Source organism: Amblyraja radiata, chromosome 17 (assembly GCF_010909765.2).
Source record: "Amblyraja radiata isolate CabotCenter1 chromosome 17, sAmbRad1.1.pri, whole genome shotgun sequence".
NCBI classification, from domain to species: Eukaryota; Metazoa; Chordata; class Chondrichthyes; order Rajiformes; family Rajidae; genus Amblyraja; species Amblyraja radiata.
The window spans coordinates 41,063,198-41,080,405 of record NC_045972.1 but is presented as its reverse complement, the minus strand read 5'-3'; the positions used below and the strand labels follow the sequence as shown (position 1 = coordinate 41,080,405).

Below are 17,208 nucleotides of genomic sequence, written 5' to 3'. Positions count from 1 at the left end.
TCCTAGCAGTACAACCAACAGTCACCATGATGAAGGTAACGTTCCTTCCGGGGGGGGGGGGGGGGGGGGGGGGGGGGGGCAGGACTATAAAACCCCGGATGCCTGGACGCGAGTCAGTCACTCTGGAAGATCCCGAGGGAGAGTTAACAACTCTGAGTCTGCTGTGAGTCTACTGAACTGTGAGTCTGCAATGTACTTGCAATAAATGATTTGTTAGCCCATAATGAAAATGAAATGAGTTGTTTGGCCTGCCCTGTGCTTGAAACTGCAATGAGCTGTTTGGCCTGCCCTGTGCTTGAAATTGAAATGGAAATGAGTTGTTTGGCCTGCCCTGTGCTTTAAATTGAAATGGAAATGAAATTAGTTGTTTGGCTTGCCTAGAACCACTAATTTCGGCCCACAAAGCCCCCATTAGCAGAGAATCCTGTCACTTTTGCCCAAAATGCCAGTATTAGCCCAGGAGGAGCGTTTTGGCCTAAAAGGCCCATGCCAGGCCAGGAAAAGTGCTTTTCACTGAGATTACTCAAATTTTTTTTTTGAGTGCCCCTTCGGCCCATCAGGCCTGTGCTAGTCCAGGAGGAGTCCCTTTGGCCCATCAGTAAGTATTCCCCCTGCAAGTATTAGACCTCACCCCAGTATTTTTTCTCCCACCCTTCATTGGCTCCATGTGCACAGGCCAGGATAGACTTTTCCCCTTCATTGCTATGATCTGCAGGAAAAAAAATGAAAAATGTCTAAAATTGCTTCTCCACCCTTCCCCCCTTCTCTATGAGTCCCTCACCTGTTTTGGGCAGAATTTCTGGCAGTTTATGAGCTGCCAGCCCACCAGGCCGAGTGACTGAGCTGCCAGCCCACCAGGCCGAGTGACTGAGCTACCAGCCCACCAGGCTTGAGTAACTCAGCTGCCAGCCCACCAGGCCTGAGTGACTGAGCTGCCAGCCCAAGAATCCATTTGGTCCACAATGTCCATACTAGCCCTCTGGAAACCAGCCCCTTTGGCCCACAACACCTATACTAGCGCTCCAGAAAGCGCCCCCACCCACTGGCCACCAATATTGGAATTGGTGGAGGTAGAATATTGCGTTGGGGGACCAGCCCTCCCGTGTGAACATGGGACCCAACGGATCCCACTTAATCTAGTTCAAATATATATTTGTTCTTGACTATTCCCTGGGTCTAAATCTAATCAATGCTATTTTTAAGTATAGCTTCTCTCTCTCTTGCTCTTATTTGTCCTCCCTCATTCTGTTTCTCTTTCTGTTTGTCTTTTCTGTCTCTTGCTCCGTCTCTGACCTTCACTCTGCGTTTCTTTTCTCTCTCACTCTTTCTCTCTCCGTGCTATCTGTCTTTCTCACCCTCCCTCTGTCTCCATTTATCTTTCTAATTCTCGCTCTTGGTTCTGTGGTAAGTCTGAAGTCAACCTTTGCTAGATGCACATGTCTGAGTGTGGCCTAGAAAATGGTACAAAGATAATTTCCTGCTATCTTAGTTCCATGGCCATCCAAATGAAACTGAATGATGCCAAGGGCAAGATATAAATAAAGTATATTCATGATTAAACCTCTAATAATACACTCTCCTAAATGGATCTAAACGCGTTTCAATATAAATGGTATCGTAATTTGCAATATTATTTGATTTTTTTAAATAACTGCTGTCATGTTATACTGTGCTTATCTCACCTGCTGAAGTTCCTGCTATTGCCTGGCAATCCACAAGCTATTCATTTAGTCAAGCATAATTAGTCGGAGAAGGACATGTTGGAATGTTCAGCAAGGAAATAAATTTTGTAGATTATAAAATTACAAGAGCGCACTTGACCTTTGTTGGTCCAGCAAAAATAAATAATCCATAAAGGCTCTGGAATCAAGGGTGCTAGGAAATTGGCAGTGGACCTGTAATAGAAAGGGTTTTAATCCCAAGTGCCACAACACACTTAGACAGGAGAAAACTTCTACCGGTGAGATAAGCACAGTATAATGTGACAGTACTTCTTTTAAAAAATCAAATAAAATTGTAAATTACAATACCATTTATAATGAATCACATTTTGATCCATTTAGGAGAGAGTATTTTAGAGATTTAATAATGAACCATGTATTGTATTATTTGTATCTTGCCCTTGGCATCATTTAGTTTCATTTGGTTGGCCATGGACACAAGATCTAGTGCCTTGGAGTTTTGATTGATGGCATTGGGAAATGAATCCTACATTTAGTAATTAAAAGTAAAATTTTCACATGAATTTAAATGGAATTTTTATTTTAATATTAAGCGTAAGACTATTAAATGTGCAAGTTTAACAGTACAACTACATTATTATCCCAAAAGCCCAATACAAATAATTGTGCTTTAATCCGTATAATTCTAATTGTATCTTTCCAATATCAAGAGAAGGAGACTATTTTATAAAGAGGAAGCAGTTATTGTAAAATGAATTTGGTTCTTTTGCCTTGCGAAATGATGTGGGGTGTAATACTGTACATTTTAAACTTCTCAAATCTGTGGAATATATTTGTAGCTACAAAAAATATTGAATATAAATATAACTAGACAAAATCTACTTCTAATGTTCAACGTATTATACTGAATTAGTGTGAATAGATGGTTCTGTGCCTCTGAAATCACCTTGACAATGTTGAAATGGGTTCATGTCCACATTTAATGATATATAACTTTATCCTTCTGGAATAGTCTGGGTGAGAAATTAATATTGTCTATTATTTTTGGTTGCAGTAATGTGTCTAATGTTGAGAAATATTTATCACTGTTGTTCACAATCTATCAGTATTTTTGTTTTAAAATAAGTATCAGTTACTTTCTGAATTTCAATCATGCACACAGAATGATTTTACTGTTTATTAGGAGTGAAAATGCTTCCCAAAAGCCTTTTGGGAAAAGGTATTCATTGAAATGCATTTATTGTTCATGCTTTCTGGTGAAGAGTTAGTATCACGCTGTTTATAGTTTATGTTGCTAAATTGTTACCGATATACTCAATGTCAAACCTGTACTGAAAAATAAATTGCAGTTCATCATGGAAATAACTGCATAAAACTATACCATATGGTGTGAATGGGAATTTCAAAGTTGATAAAAATAAGATCTCTTGTAGGCAATTTGCTTTTAAAGCCTGATTTTTTTTCTCCCTCGTTACCTTAATGTTCTAAATGATCCGGAAACAAATCATCGGACAAGTCTCATTAGAATATTAGAACCCTCATATTTAAAGAAAAATAAAGGAAAAATCAGAATGCTTAATGAGGTTTGTTACGCTTCCAAATCTTTAAACTAGTCATCTATTATCACCTCCCTATTGGCTGCAATCTTATTGAATTTTCAAATATTCAGTTATATTAATTGTCCAAAAATCAAACACCATACAAACGCTTAATGAAAGCCCTTGTTTTAAAAACAATTTAGTTTATATTGTTGACTAATTTGTTAAATGTGGCTACACCTAGTATTAGATAGAGTTGACCATGACTATTATTAAATAATTCTAAAAGAATATTAAGTTTTCTGAGCCAAAGCAAAAAAACTCAGGATTTAGAGTAGATTAGGATAATTTAATTAGGAGGAAAGATAGCTTTTATTCAAAATACTTTGCAACGTTTAAGAAATATTTAGACAGGTACATGGATAGGACGGGTTTAGAGGGATATGGGCCAAACGCAGGCAGGTGGGAGTAGTGTAGATGGGACATGTTGGTCGGTGTGGACAAGTTGAGCCAAAGTGCCAGTTTCCACGCTATATGACCCTACTGAATAAATCAAATAGGCCATCATCAACAACTTACCTTGTATACTGCCGTTCACAATTAAACTTTCAAAAGGGCTTCTTAGGTATGATGCAAATGAAATCGACATTCAACAAGATATTAAGAACCAAGGTAGACATTAGGTAGCTTCAAGACAAACTGGAGGTGAAAACAGAAAGTCTCGTAACTTTTGTTGCTTAAGACAAGGTTTCAAGGTTCAAGGTCAGTTTATTGTTACATGTACCAATTATGGTGCAGTGAAATTTGACAAAACCTCACACAATAGACTGGTGCGCAAGGAGAAAAGCACATGGGGTTAAAGAGCTTTGAGAAACTGTATCCAAAATCGGCTTGATGATAGGAGTAGGGGGTTGTGGCAAGTGGTTGTTATTCTGACAGGAATTCGGTAACCAGTGGTGTAACACAGGTAAGGGTGCTGGGACTTATGTTGTTTTCCATATAAAAGCAACCCACAACCCCCCAACATTACAGCCGGTCAGATAAATGACATTTTGTGTTACAGAATTAACAAATCACAAAGAGAGAGAGAGAGATCATTTGGGGTGCAAATTCATAATTTCCTGGGAACAATTATTTAGGTGGAATTGAGTGGTGAAGGCAGCACTTAGTGTGATTGCTGTCATAGGCTGAGATATTGAGTACAAGGATTGGTTCATCACGAAACACCTATACAAAATATTTGTCAGACTGCACTGGAGAACATTGTGTGCAGTTCTAGTCACCAATGGAAGGATGTGTTTGCATTAGAGAGGGTGCAGATGAGATTCTACAGGACACTGCCTGGAAAGGAAGAATTCAGTTACAAAGCAAGATTAGGTAGACTGGATATCTTTTCACTCACTTCCCTCTAAACCTTTCCTATGCACGTACCTGTCCAAATGCATTTTAAATATTGATAGAGTACCACCAAAAGAGAACACAATACTCTTAAGGTGCAGTCTCGCCAATGTCTCTTAAAACTGCAACACAACATTCTAACTTCTGTGCACAATACGATGACAGCCATTATACCAAAAGCCTTCTTGATCACCCTATCTAACAGTGACACCTGAAACTTATGGACACAACTTATATCACATCTTGTTTAAGAAGGAACTGCAGATGCTGGAAAATCGAAGGTACACAAAAATGCTGGAGAAACTCAGCGGGTGGAGCAGCATCTATGGAGCGAAGGAGATAGGCAACGTTTCGGGCCGAGGTTTAGGCCTGAAACGTTGCCTATCTCCTTCGCTCCATAGATGCTGCTGCACCCGCTGAGTTTCTCCAGCATTTTTGTGCACTTTATATGTCTTCTTACTTTTCAATGCATAATACTATTGTCTCTAAGAATCTGTTTCATTTTTGTAAACAATTTAAGTTTACTTCAAAAGCCGAACTTACTAAAATTGTTACAGCCAATGTGAATTTGTCAGTCTGAACATCTCACTTCTCATAATTCTGCTATGATTTTCGTTGTTGCCTCGCTGATTTTGGACTCCATGCCAGGGAGCATCAATTTTTGACGTGCTGAAGCTTCAATTTTCTGCACCAGTTCAACATCCCAAGGGTGCGTAACAAAACTGATAACAGTACCCAAAACCTTGCCCCCAACACGCCCCACTCTCCCAGCTCTGTGGATGTAATCACACAGAGTTGGTGGGAAGTCATAATTAATTACAATTTCCACCCTCCGAGTGTCCAAGCCTCGGGATGCAATGTCTGTGCAAAGTAGGACATCTACGAGACCCCTCTGAAAAGTATCAAAGATGCTGCTTCGCTTTTCAGCCACCATATTCCCCTGCAGCCGGAAGTGTTTGATGCGATGGTCTTCCAAGATATAACCAAGCCAATTAACAGTTGCTGCATTGTTGCAAAACACAAGAATTCCAAACTCAGGTCTTTTTGCAAGTTGCTTCAAGACTTGCAGGAGCTCAGACAATTTATCAGCCCGCTTCACCTTCGTAAATTTTTGCTTCACGTGCGGCATGAGGTAGTGAAGGCCTTTGCTCTTTATTGTGGTGATGCTGCCCAAATCCGTGATTTTGCTGAGGAGTTCTCCCACTCCACCTGGGAATGTTGCCCCTGTCACCACCAGCTGAGCTTTCCTTTCCACCCCATGGGTTTCAGAGACGTTGGAAGCTATTTGGGTATGGTTGAGAATGCCCTCCAGCAGCTCCACAAAGCTCGCATCAAACAGAGTGTCCGCCTCATCCAGTACCAGGTAGGTCAACTCACGTAGACTGATAAAGTCCCTTTTCAGTGCCTTCCAAAGGATACCAGGTGTGGATATTAGGAGGTCAATCTGTCCTCGGGACAGGGTGAGTTTTACGTTGCCCAACCCACGACCTCCACCGACCGTCTGCACATTCAGATTGAGGTTGGATGCCAGGGACTGTGCCACTTGGCAGACCTGGTCGGCCAGCTCCCGGGACGGGACCAACACTAGACCATGCGGACCAGTCCAGTCGGCATCGGTGGGCACAAGCCTTTCAGAGATCAAGGTATGCATCAAGGGCAGCAGGTAGCTCAGGGTCTTGCCGCTGCCAGTCTCGGCGGCACACAGAATATTCTTCCTTCTCATGAGGGCCGCGATGGCCTGGGATTGAACCGTGGTGGGGCGAGAGATGCCCATTTTGTCCAAGGCGTCCTGCAACTCAATGCACAGCCCCAGCGAACTGAAGCTCGGCGCCTTTCCACTGGACTTCTGCCTTTCCTCCTCTTCCTCCTCCTCCCCCTGGTCTCCGGGCAAGGCCGGGGGCCGAGTACGGGTGTTGTTGATGGTGAAGTAATCCCCGGCTGCCTTCATGTGCTTCCATCCCTTGGAGACCAGCGGCACCTGGTCGAACTTGCCGAAGATGCGGCCGGAGTGCTGGTTGAGTTGAGGACGCTTGCCCACGATCAGCAGACGGCCGGGCTTGGCCAACGTGAGCCCCACCGCCGCCACCTGGTTCCCCGCCCCGCGCTTCAGCTTCTGCTGCAGCTGCTGCGGGACGCGGATAACGGGCAACTGGTCATCGTCAACGGCGGTAATGGTGGAGGAGGAGGAGGAGGAGGAGGAGACCATCCTCAGTTGCCCCCAGAGTCCCACAGCCGGGCACCGCGGGTGAGGGGGGAACGTGTACCTGAGCGCCAACATGTCGGGTCAGGGTCGCGGGCGGGCGGGCGGTGACTCTGGGGGCGGCTCGAGCCTCTTGGCCAGGAGGGAGCGCGCGCTTGACTGCAACGGCCGGGGGGGAGGGGGAGGGGGACCTGAGCCCGCGCACGCGCACGCGCCCCGACCTCAGGCCTCCAGTGGAGCTCGAGCCCGGTCAGGAGAAGCGCGCCAAACCCGCGGCATCTCACGGGCAAAGATCATCTGCGAGCAAACGGCGGCGCGCGAGACTGACGCGGCGCAGGCGGCGGACGTGACCTGTGCGCGGCGGAAGTGCCGTACCTTGCCCCGCAGCGAGCGTGTGAGCGCCGCTCAGGTGAGCGTCCCACCTCTCCCCCTCTCTCCCCCTCAGTTGAGCGCCCCATCCCCTCCATCTCTCTCCCTCCCCTCTCCCCCCCCCCCCTCCCCAACCCAACCCCCTCCCTATTCCCCTCCCCCCCCCAGGTGAGCGCCCCATCCTCTTTACCCCCCTCCCTCTCTTCCAACTCTCCTTCCTTCTCCCTCTCTCCCCTCCCTCCCTCCTCCTCTCCCCCCTCCCTCTCTCCCCCCCCCCCCCCTCTCTCTCCCCCCCCCCTCTCTCTCCCCCCCCCCTCTCTCTCCTCCCCCCCCCTCTCTCCCCCCCCCTCTCTCTCTCCCCCCCCCTCTCTCTCTCCCCCCCCCTCTCCCTCCCCCCCCCCTCTCTCCCCCCCTCTCTCTCCCCCCCTCTCTCTCTCCCCCCCCCCTCTCTCCCCCCCCCTCTCTCCCCCCCCCCTCTCCCTCCCCCCCCTCTCTTCCCCCCCCCTCTCCCTCCCCCCCCCTCTCCCTCCCCCCCCCTCTCTCCCCCCCCCCCCTCTCTCCCTCCCCCCCTCTCTCTCCCCCCCCCCTCCCTCTCCCCCTCCCTCTCCCCCCCCCTCTCTCTCTTTCCCCCTCTCTCCCCCTCGCTCTCTCTCCCCCTCTCCCCCCTCCCTCCTCTCCCTCCCTCCCCTCTCTCCCCCTCCCTCCACGACAGTCTGAAGATCTCGGGTGAATGGCCTAATTCTGATACTATCACATGACTTGCATATCTCTGTGACTTCTCCATCCTGACGTTCAGTCTGAAGAAGGGTCTCGACCCGAAACGTCACCCATTCCTTCTCTCCATAGATGCTGCCCTATCCCGCTGTCACTCCAGCATGTTGTGTCTGCGTTAAGTGTAAACCGGCACCTGCAGTTTCTTCCTACACACTTCTTTCAGTCTTACTTCTTTTTCCCGTCTCTCTCTCCCATCCCTCCCCCTCCTGGTTCTCCGAGCAGTCTGACTGTCCCACTGATTACATTTTGTCCGAGCTAACAATGGTCTATTCTATATTTTCCTTGAACTTCATCGCTTTAGATCTCTTATACTTCATTATCTCTGTGACTCCCTCTTCCCTGACTCTCAGTCTGAAGAAGGGTCTCGACCAGAAAAGTCACCCAGTCCTTCTCTCCTCTACAGAGATGCTGCCTGTCCCGCTGAGTTACTCCACCTTTTTGCGTCTGTATCTTCTTTCAATCACGTTGCCCATTTGCCCCGCTCCCCGCACTCCCACCATGTGACGTGCAACCATTCACTGTTTTCCACAGCAGCCCCGGCGCCTGATGGCCCCAGTCATTTAATTTGCTCCTCTAACTATTGAAGTTCTTGTAAATCCTGTAAATATTAAAGTTCTAAAATATTAAACCTCACGAGATTTAAAAAGCAATCCATTTTGTTTGGCACAGAACATAAAGAATGGGAGGAAACAAACTAGTTCTTTTAACAGGACTTGAATTTGACGTCACTTCATCTTGACTCGTGGGTTAAACTCAGGAAAAGCTGAAAGCTGCGGATAGAGCTGTACAGCGCAGAAACAAGCCCTTCGGAAACTGGGCCATGCCAACCATCACTTACATACTCATCCCATGTACCTTTTATATCCTTAAGTCACGACTTTTTGTCTTTTCATCCCTGGACTTTGTTCAACCATCTGCCAATCAAGCAACCCCCTCCCCCCCCCCCCTCCCACCTGTATCCACCTATCACTTGTCAGACTTTATCCTGCCCCCACCTCTCTTCCAGCTTTCTCCCCAGATCCCTCCACCATCAGTCTGAGGAAGGGTTCTGACCCGAACTGTCACCTATTCATATTCTCCAGATATGCTGCCTAAGGCATTGAGTTTCTCCAGCACTTTGTGTCTCTTTTTGTAAATCGGCATCCGCAGTTCCTTGTGTGTCTGAAATATTCATCAGGTTAGGAACGATCTGTGGACAGGTGCAGAATTAACCTTTTTGGTTGTTTCCCTTTCATCTAAACTGTTCTCATGCAACCTCCCGCAGCAATCAGACACGCTTCACTTTCAAGAAGACAGTCTGCCAGTTTTACTGTGGGAGGCCATTGAAATCAACAAACATTCGCTGTAACTGCCACTTGTGCAATGATGCTCCATTAAACAACGTAACAGACAGACAGCCTTCAATATTTTTTTAAATGCAGAGATAACCCCCTGTTCCCAGTGACAAAATTATTTAGTTTATAGTTTTAGAGATAAAGCACGGAAACAAGCCCTTTGGCCCACTGAGTCCGCGCCGACCAGCGATCATCCCGTACACTAGCACTATCCCACTCACTAGGAGTAATTTATCATTTTACGAAAGCTAATTAGCCTACAAATCTGTACATCTTTGGAGTGTGGGAGGAAACCAGAGTATCCAGAGAAATCCCACGTGGTCACAGGGAGAACGTACATACTCCATACAGAGAACACCCATAGTTAGGATCGAACCTGTGTCTCTGGCACTGTAAGGTAGCAACTCTACAGCTGCGCCACTGTACTGCCCCTATAGAGCGATTTTCTTTCACACAAGGTTTCATAGGAATGTTACTATTGATTTATAGCAGAATAGCCTGTATTAATTATAGCACTCTGGCGAAGTAAACATTATTGTCTTGGATGCTTAATATGTAGCAATTGGGCAATCAAAAGAGCTGGTATTAGTGAATATAAATAATGCCAATTTTACAGTTAAAATGCTTTGTGTCCTCTGAATCATCGCTGATCTATATTTTCTCTCTCATCCCCATTCTCCTGCCTTCTCCCCATAACCCTTGACACTCTTGCCAATCAAGAATCTGTCAATCTCCACCCTAAAAATACCCAATGACTTGGTCTCCACAGCCATCTGTGGCATTGAATTCTTAAGGTATGTCCTTGAATTCGGGGAGGAATACAGGAATATGATTTCTCCTCCCTAATATTATCCTTCTTTTGATACATTATCCTTCAAATTAAACATAATGACACTTTAAAGCAGGTTTTCATTAAGTGCTGAATATTTGCTGACTCAGTGGGGCATTCAGGAAAAATTATTTAACCTGCTCCTCTGTCCAACCACCCCCACCCACCCACCTCCCAAACCAGATCTTTGGACGCGAAATGGTCAACCAAGTTATTGGCAGACTTTGTTACGGAAACAAGATGATTCTGGCCCCCATGGTGCGTGTGGGCACTTTACCAATGAGACTGCTGGCACTCGAGTACGGAGCAGATATTGTCTACTGCGAGGTAAGGAAAAGTTCCCGTATTGTACCCGGAGATGATGCAGTGCATTTGGCAATGTAATGTGGGGGTACTTTATAACAAATAGTTGTGAGACCATACGAAACAGAAGCAGAATTAGGCCATTCGGCCCATCAAGTCTGTTCCACCATTCAATCATGGCTGATGTTTTTTTTAACCTTTCACACCTTTACTAATCAATCTGTTTTAAAAATAACCAATTATTTGGCCTGCACAGTAGTCTGTGGCAATTAATGCCACAGATTCACCACCCTCTTGCTTCTCATCTCCATTCTAAACGTACATCCTTTTTGCTGAGGCTGTGCCCTCTGGTCCTAGAGACGCTCCTATGCTTGTCATGCTTTCTCAATTGAAAGACCTATTTGTTATTATAGCTGTGACAACAACCATAGATGAGTATTTTCAGGTCTCTGTGTCAAATTTTAAACTGATTTAAATGTCTGAGAATGTTCTCTGTCACAGATCTAATGTTACTTGTTCATTACTAAATGAATACTGAGAATGCTGGAAAAACAAAGCAGGGGTCAGCCTCAATAGAGAAGCAGGGTTGTGACATTTGGCTATTGAGTCTACTTTTGGAACAGAAATACATTAGGATAGTCTTTTGTGGAGCTTGAGCCAAGGTACAATTTTGTCAGCTTTCTGCTTTCTAATTTTAATCTTTTTCATTGTCATTGCTGAGGGGATTATCAATCATCGCTATCAAAATAGATGAAAATCTCAGCACAAAAGTTAGGATCAGTGAGCTGGTCTAATTGAACCAAGTTCTTCTGAATACGTCAATAAAAAGCCCGTAAGAAAGCAAAATATGATCTTAAATTCTATATTCAGCACAATAGAACTGGATTTATGAAACTTTGACTGCAGGGATTTAAAAAGAAAGCTCTAATCTCCTTACTCTGGCATCAAATGTAAAACCTATACACTCGACAAGAAGCAGTCTGCTACCTAGATGTGGAACTAATGTACAAAACTTGCTTTGTTTTACAATTTGGTGAATACTGAATTGTGCGAATTCAGATAACAAAATATAAGACCTTGGCGGAAGAGCCTTGCTATATTCCAAATTCATGAGGTGACAAGAAGATTTTTACCTTTCACAATGGGTGAGAGTGATGACTGGCTGTGCTCCAGTGGCTCCTGTGTACATCGATCAGTGATTAGTCTGTCATTGGTCGCACATGAGCATGAAATCAGTGGTGTCGACACATTCACTTTTACCACTCCAGGCTGCTCTTGCCGACATCTCTAGGATTACTTCCACTGGCATTGATGGGTTCTACATTAAACACTGAGTATCTGTTCCTGTCTGGTGCTGATTAGAAACATAGAAAATAGGTCCAGGAGGAGGCCATTTGGCCCTTCGAGCCTGCACCGCCATTCATTGTGATCATGGCTGATCATCCACAATCATTAACCCGTGTCTGTCTTCCCATATCCCTTGATTCCGCAGATAGACTGCAGATAACAATACACCTGTTCTTACCAGTTTTCAACCACTGCATTGTATATTGTAAGGAAAAAATGAAGCATTTCTTTTTGAAAGGTGATTAAAATTTGAAACAGTTTATTACAAACCATGAGGGATGCACAAAATGCAATTTGACACAGTCATGTAGAAGGAATCCTGGAGAGCTCAGTCAAGGTTCAAAATGATTTTTTCCATATACCCTGACCATGTTATTTAAACCTCTTTGATCGTTGTGGTAAATGTTTTGTGAAATAGTCAGGTTACCCCGTGCCTTTGACATTGTTCTTTATTCATTTGATGAATTAAATTGGCAGATGAGTAATACTGTAACAAGGATTGAATTTAATAATTTTTTTCTCTTTTAAATAGGAATTAATTGATTTAAAAATGATGCAATGTAGGCGAGTTGTCAATGGTGAGTTTGCAAATATTTGTCTTAATATATCTGTTCCTTCCTTCACCTTTCTGCTTAGAAATGAATAATGAGTTGTTTTTCATGTATTTAGAAATAAAAATTGGACAATTGATTGATTGAAATATAAAACATGGAAACAGGCCCTTTGGCCCACTGAGTCCACACCAACCTTCAATCACAGTGATAATGAGATGCATCAGTTATCCAGTATAGATTGAGATACCACAAAAAGCAAAGATGGGAAATATGTCCTGATGTGTGGTTGGGAAGACTTTATCAAAACGTTTCGAGTCCAACAAGGCAGGAGGTCACTGCCTGATCCTGATCTGGGAGTCAAGTGGAGCTAGTGTCAGTGAGGGAACATTTAAGGAATTGTAATCACGCTATCATAAGGTCTGGTTTTGCTGTGAAATCGGACAAAGATCAATTTGAAATGGATCTGGCCTGGATGGCGACTGGCAGATGAAGCTGTAATTGAACATTTATTGGGCAGATTTTCAAGTGGATGTGGTTGAATAAATTCTTCCATTTATTTTTGAAACATTTTTCCACAGTAATAAAAACTGTAAAACGTTTCATGGTATTCAATAATGTGGATATAGTATTGTTTCATTATCAAGTGTTTGGATGATTATTCAATGAAGTAAAAGATTAATAGCAAATATATGAGGAAAGACGTAATATTTGATCGAGTCACGACAGAAAATTGATGTTTCAGACTGACGGAGAAATCATCTTACAGCATTTTTCAGGAACGGATCCCTTGCAGAACCCTGGGACTGCCTGTATTGCAAGTCTAGGTTGTAACAGGAATATCGAGCACTGTACGTTATGTATCTCTAAATACTCGTTGAACTCGATTTGCAAAGTTGTCAATTTGTCAGTTGCTGTCTCTTCCACATACTTTAGTTTAATTTAGAGATACAGCACGGAAACAGGCCCTTCGGCCCACCGGTTCCGCGCCGACCAGCGATCCCCGCACATTAACATTATCCTACACTCACTAGGGACAATTTTTACATTTACCAAGCCAATTAACCTACAAATCTGTACGTCTTTGGAATGTGGGAGGAAACCGAGGATTTCGGTGAAAACCCACACAGGTCACGGGGAGAACGTACAAACTCCGTACAGACAGCATCCGTAGTCGGGATCGAGCCTGGGTCTCCGGCGCTGCATTAGCTGTTAGGCAGCAACTACCGCTGCACCATCGTGACTGCTGCTGTTCATAGTTACTTGCAGACTGTCACACATCCACATTTCTAAGCCAGTCTTCCCATTTATCTTCCTCAGAGGCCCTGGAAACAATAGATTATGTTGCAACTGACGACCGAGTTGTTTTTCGGACCTGTGAAAGAGAAAAGAATCATGTTGTTTTCCAAATGGTAAGAAAGAAACATCTGTGGAGAAACATAAGAACCACTGCTGGTTTCCAGTAGCTGATTAATTTGAATGGATGCAAGTTCTTTGGTTGAGTTATTTCTTGATCAGTTGCCTATTTATCTCACAATTATACAGAAAATGGAAAGGGTGCCACTAAGAATATGATGGCATCATGGCCCGCGGCTGCATTTCACTGAATGCAACTGCTTTGTTTTTTTTAAAGGTCATTCATAGTGATATAAAAACTCTGATAACCCCAAGGCTTTCTTTGTGTCGTCTGACCTGATCTGGCAATCCTTGTATTTTTCTTTCTGTTGCAGGGTACAGCAGATGCACAGAGAGCATTGACGGTCGCACAGCTTGTGTAAGTCTTTAAACTACTAGTGACAATCTCAATATTTGCGCAATTATCACGTCATGAGATTTAAAGAAAACAATTACATAATACATCGAGACGGGGGATCTAAACTATGAGATTTGGAAAGTTTAGTGTAATAAATCAGAAATGTTACATGTAATTGGTGAAGAGCTAGAGATGGTGAAGAGCTAGAGATGGTGAAGAGTTGAATACTGCTTTTGGTTATGATGTACTGTCCTGTTTCCTCGTGAACCTAGTAATGAAGCAATTAATTTTTGAGGCATTTTACAGACTTGGGAACAAAGTTAAACACGCCACACAAACGGGGGAAGTAAGGCTCCCACATTTGTTGTTATTCACACCATTGTTGTAAATTTATATGTCCTACAAAGCAAAAAATACTTGAATCTGAAGAAGGGTTCTGACCCAAAACATCATCTATTCCTTTTCTAAAAGAGATGCTGCCTGACCCGCTGAGTTGCTCAACGCTTTGTGTCTATCTTCAGTATAAACCAGCAGCTGCAGTTCCTTACTACGCAAAAAATAAAGTTATTGAGGAACTCAGCAGGTCAGGCAGCATCTGTGGAGGCAAAGGGGTAGTGAACATTTCGACTCGAAACCCTGCAACAGGATTGAGAGCATAGAGAGAAGATTACAATATATAGAGAGGTGAGAATGAGGGGTAAGTCAGGGGCTGGCAGGGTGAAAGGAGAGGTTAAAGGAAACTCTATCTCTGTCTTTTCAGACATTTCAGATGTTCTGGAATGGAAAGCCTCATCTTGAAAACAGATGTGGTGGAGAAAGCGAGAGAAAGACCTGATGTCCTTGCAAGTGAATGGGTGGGAAGAGGTGTGGTCAATGCAGTGGTGAAGCTAGTGGGTTTATAATAAATGCCTCCAGATAATTTGTTTTCTGAGATGGGGACAGAGATCCAGCAAAATATGTCAGAAATGGTTCAAATTAATTTGTGCCTGGGATGGAAGTTCGTAGCGAAAGTGATAAAATTGACAAATTCTGCACAAATGCCTGATGCATCACCAATGCTGTCGTTGATGTAACTGAGAAAAGAGTTGGTAGCAATTGCGTGTTTGACTTGTACCTTGAATATGGCTTTGATGTGGGGCCCTGTCACCCTCTTACAGCAGTTCAGGGCAGCTCACAGAAAATAAATCTCAGATGCACACAATATTCCAGGTATGGTCTCACTAGGGCCCTATACAACTGCAGATGGACCTCTTTGCTCCTATACTGAACTCCTCTTGTTATGAAGGCCAACATGCCATTCGCTTTCTTCACTGCCTGCTGTACCTGCATGTTTACTTTCATTGACTGATGAACAAGGACCCCCAGATCCGGTAGTACTTCCCCTTGTCCCAACTTGACACCATTTAGATAATAATTTGCTTTCCTGTTCTTGCTACCAAAGTGGATAACCTCACATTTATCTACATTAAACTGTATCTGCCATGCATCTGCCCACTCACCCAACCTGTCCAAGTCACCCTGCATTCTCATAGCATCCTCCTCACAGTTCACACTGCCACCCAGCTTTGTGTCATCTGCAAATTTGCTAATTTTACTTTGAATCCATTCATCTAAATAATTGATGTATATTGTAAATGGCTGCGGTCCCAGCACCGAGCCTTGCTACATCCACTGGCTCTCCCTTGTTCATTTTCCTAGTTACATCGTCAAAATATTCCAGAAGATTAGTCAGGGTTTATGCGGAGAAGGCACGAGAATGGGGTTAGGAGGGAAAGATAGATCAGCCATGATTGAATGATGGAGCAGACTTGATAGGCCGAATGGTCTAATTCTGCTCCTATCACTTATGACCTTATGTTTCGCCAGTATGTACGCTCCTAGGTGAAACATATCACTATTATAATTTTCCTATAATTTTCCAAATGTTCTTATAATTTCCAAAAGATCAGGGAGTATGTATCCCACAACTCATCTGAGGAACATCCTAGAAGATTAGGTTAGATGCCATGTTTAAGAAAGAACTGCAGATGCTGGAAAAATCGTAGGTAGACAAAAAAAAGGAATAGGCGATGTTTGGGGAGAAATCATGGAAGTTCTCAACATTTCCAACTAAAGCTTTATGAAAGATTATGAAAATACATATTTCAATATTATATACCCTGGCAAAAAAAAAAAGCTTCATTCTAGAACAAGATGTTGTTTTCCCTATCGCAAGAACTGCAAGGCTTGTATCAAGAGTCCTGCGTTTCGTGTGCATTGATGTATCTCACTTGTGTTGAATGTGTAATCATTGCAGATCATGTGAAACAATGTTGACTATCGCAAGTATGCAAAATATAATTGTCAGGAGTGTAAAAATAATGAAACTAGAACATTTGTCAGAGAGTACTTTCCATAGATATTCATTTATTAAATGTATTTTAACTGTCCTTGCAGGGAAAATGATGTGGCTGGTATTGATGTAAATATGGGCTGTCCTAAAGAATATTCAACCAAGGTAAGATAGCCTTTTGTTTTCACCCATCATAACTGATATTTCCTAAGATTAAAAATCTTACACATACAATATCTATGTTTACACCCATAATACTGAAACAAAATCTTCATTACAAGTTGATCAAGTATTGCTTTTGTTCGTTGTGCACCAATTTGGTGTAATAACAAAGGCATTGAGGTGGGGACAAACTGCACCTACTTCACAGCTAATTACCTAGCATCCACTGGAATCTTTTTGGATGTTTCCCTGGTTATTTTCATAGATAGGTCACTCTCGTTAGTTGGGTCATATCCATAATTTATCAAGCTTGCAGAACCTTCAATGCAAGGTGATTAATAAAGTTCAATGTACACCAAACAAAATGTCAAAACATTTTTTTAAATCCTGGCCAATCAAATAACCTGTAAATCTGCCATGCCATATCCATTTTACTGAGTTGCCACCAATAAAGTTATATTTGGTGGTACACAAAAAAGCTGGAGAAACTCAGCGGGTGCAGCAGCATCTATGGAGCGAAGGCATTAAATCTTTCAATAGCTGTTTAGCTTAAGGTGCAACATAATGCATTTTCCATTTGTTTCAATAGCCCTCCAAATTTCTCAATGATCGCACTTGATTATATATTCTCTATGA

The 17,208-nt window shown here is 43.4% G+C and overlaps 2 protein-coding genes across 3 annotated transcripts in view; one reads left to right on the top strand and one right to left on the bottom strand.

The window, feature by feature from the left end:
- Nucleotides 1-2,848: 2,848 nt before the first annotated feature.
- ddx28 (DEAD-box helicase 28) lies at nt 2,849-7,022 on the bottom strand. Its single transcript, XM_033036304.1, has 2 exons — nt 5,062-7,022; nt 2,849-4,848 (listed from the first exon to the last, which is right to left on the bottom strand). The coding sequence occupies exon 1, from the start codon at nt 6,894-6,896 to the stop codon at nt 5,211-5,213; it is 1,686 nt and encodes a 561-aa protein (XP_032892195.1). The 5' UTR covers nt 6,897-7,022; the 3' UTR covers nt 2,849-4,848; nt 5,062-5,210.
- A 6-nt stretch (nt 7,023-7,028) lies between these two features.
- Nucleotides 7,029-17,208, top strand: part of dus2 (dihydrouridine synthase 2) — a 60,977-nt gene continuing 50,797 nt past the window's right edge. For both annotated transcript variants that reach the window (XM_033036305.1, XM_033036306.1), the window contains exons 1-6: nt 7,029-7,227; nt 10,308-10,451; nt 12,307-12,352; nt 13,646-13,737; nt 14,056-14,099; nt 16,515-16,575. In XM_033036305.1, coding sequence (XP_032892196.1) covers nt 10,323-10,451; nt 12,307-12,352; nt 13,646-13,737; nt 14,056-14,099; nt 16,515-16,575 — 372 coding nt within the window. In that variant the 5' untranslated portion in view covers nt 7,029-7,227; nt 10,308-10,322. The remainder of the gene's footprint in view (nt 7,228-10,307; nt 10,452-12,306; nt 12,353-13,645; nt 13,738-14,055; nt 14,100-16,514; nt 16,576-17,208) is intronic.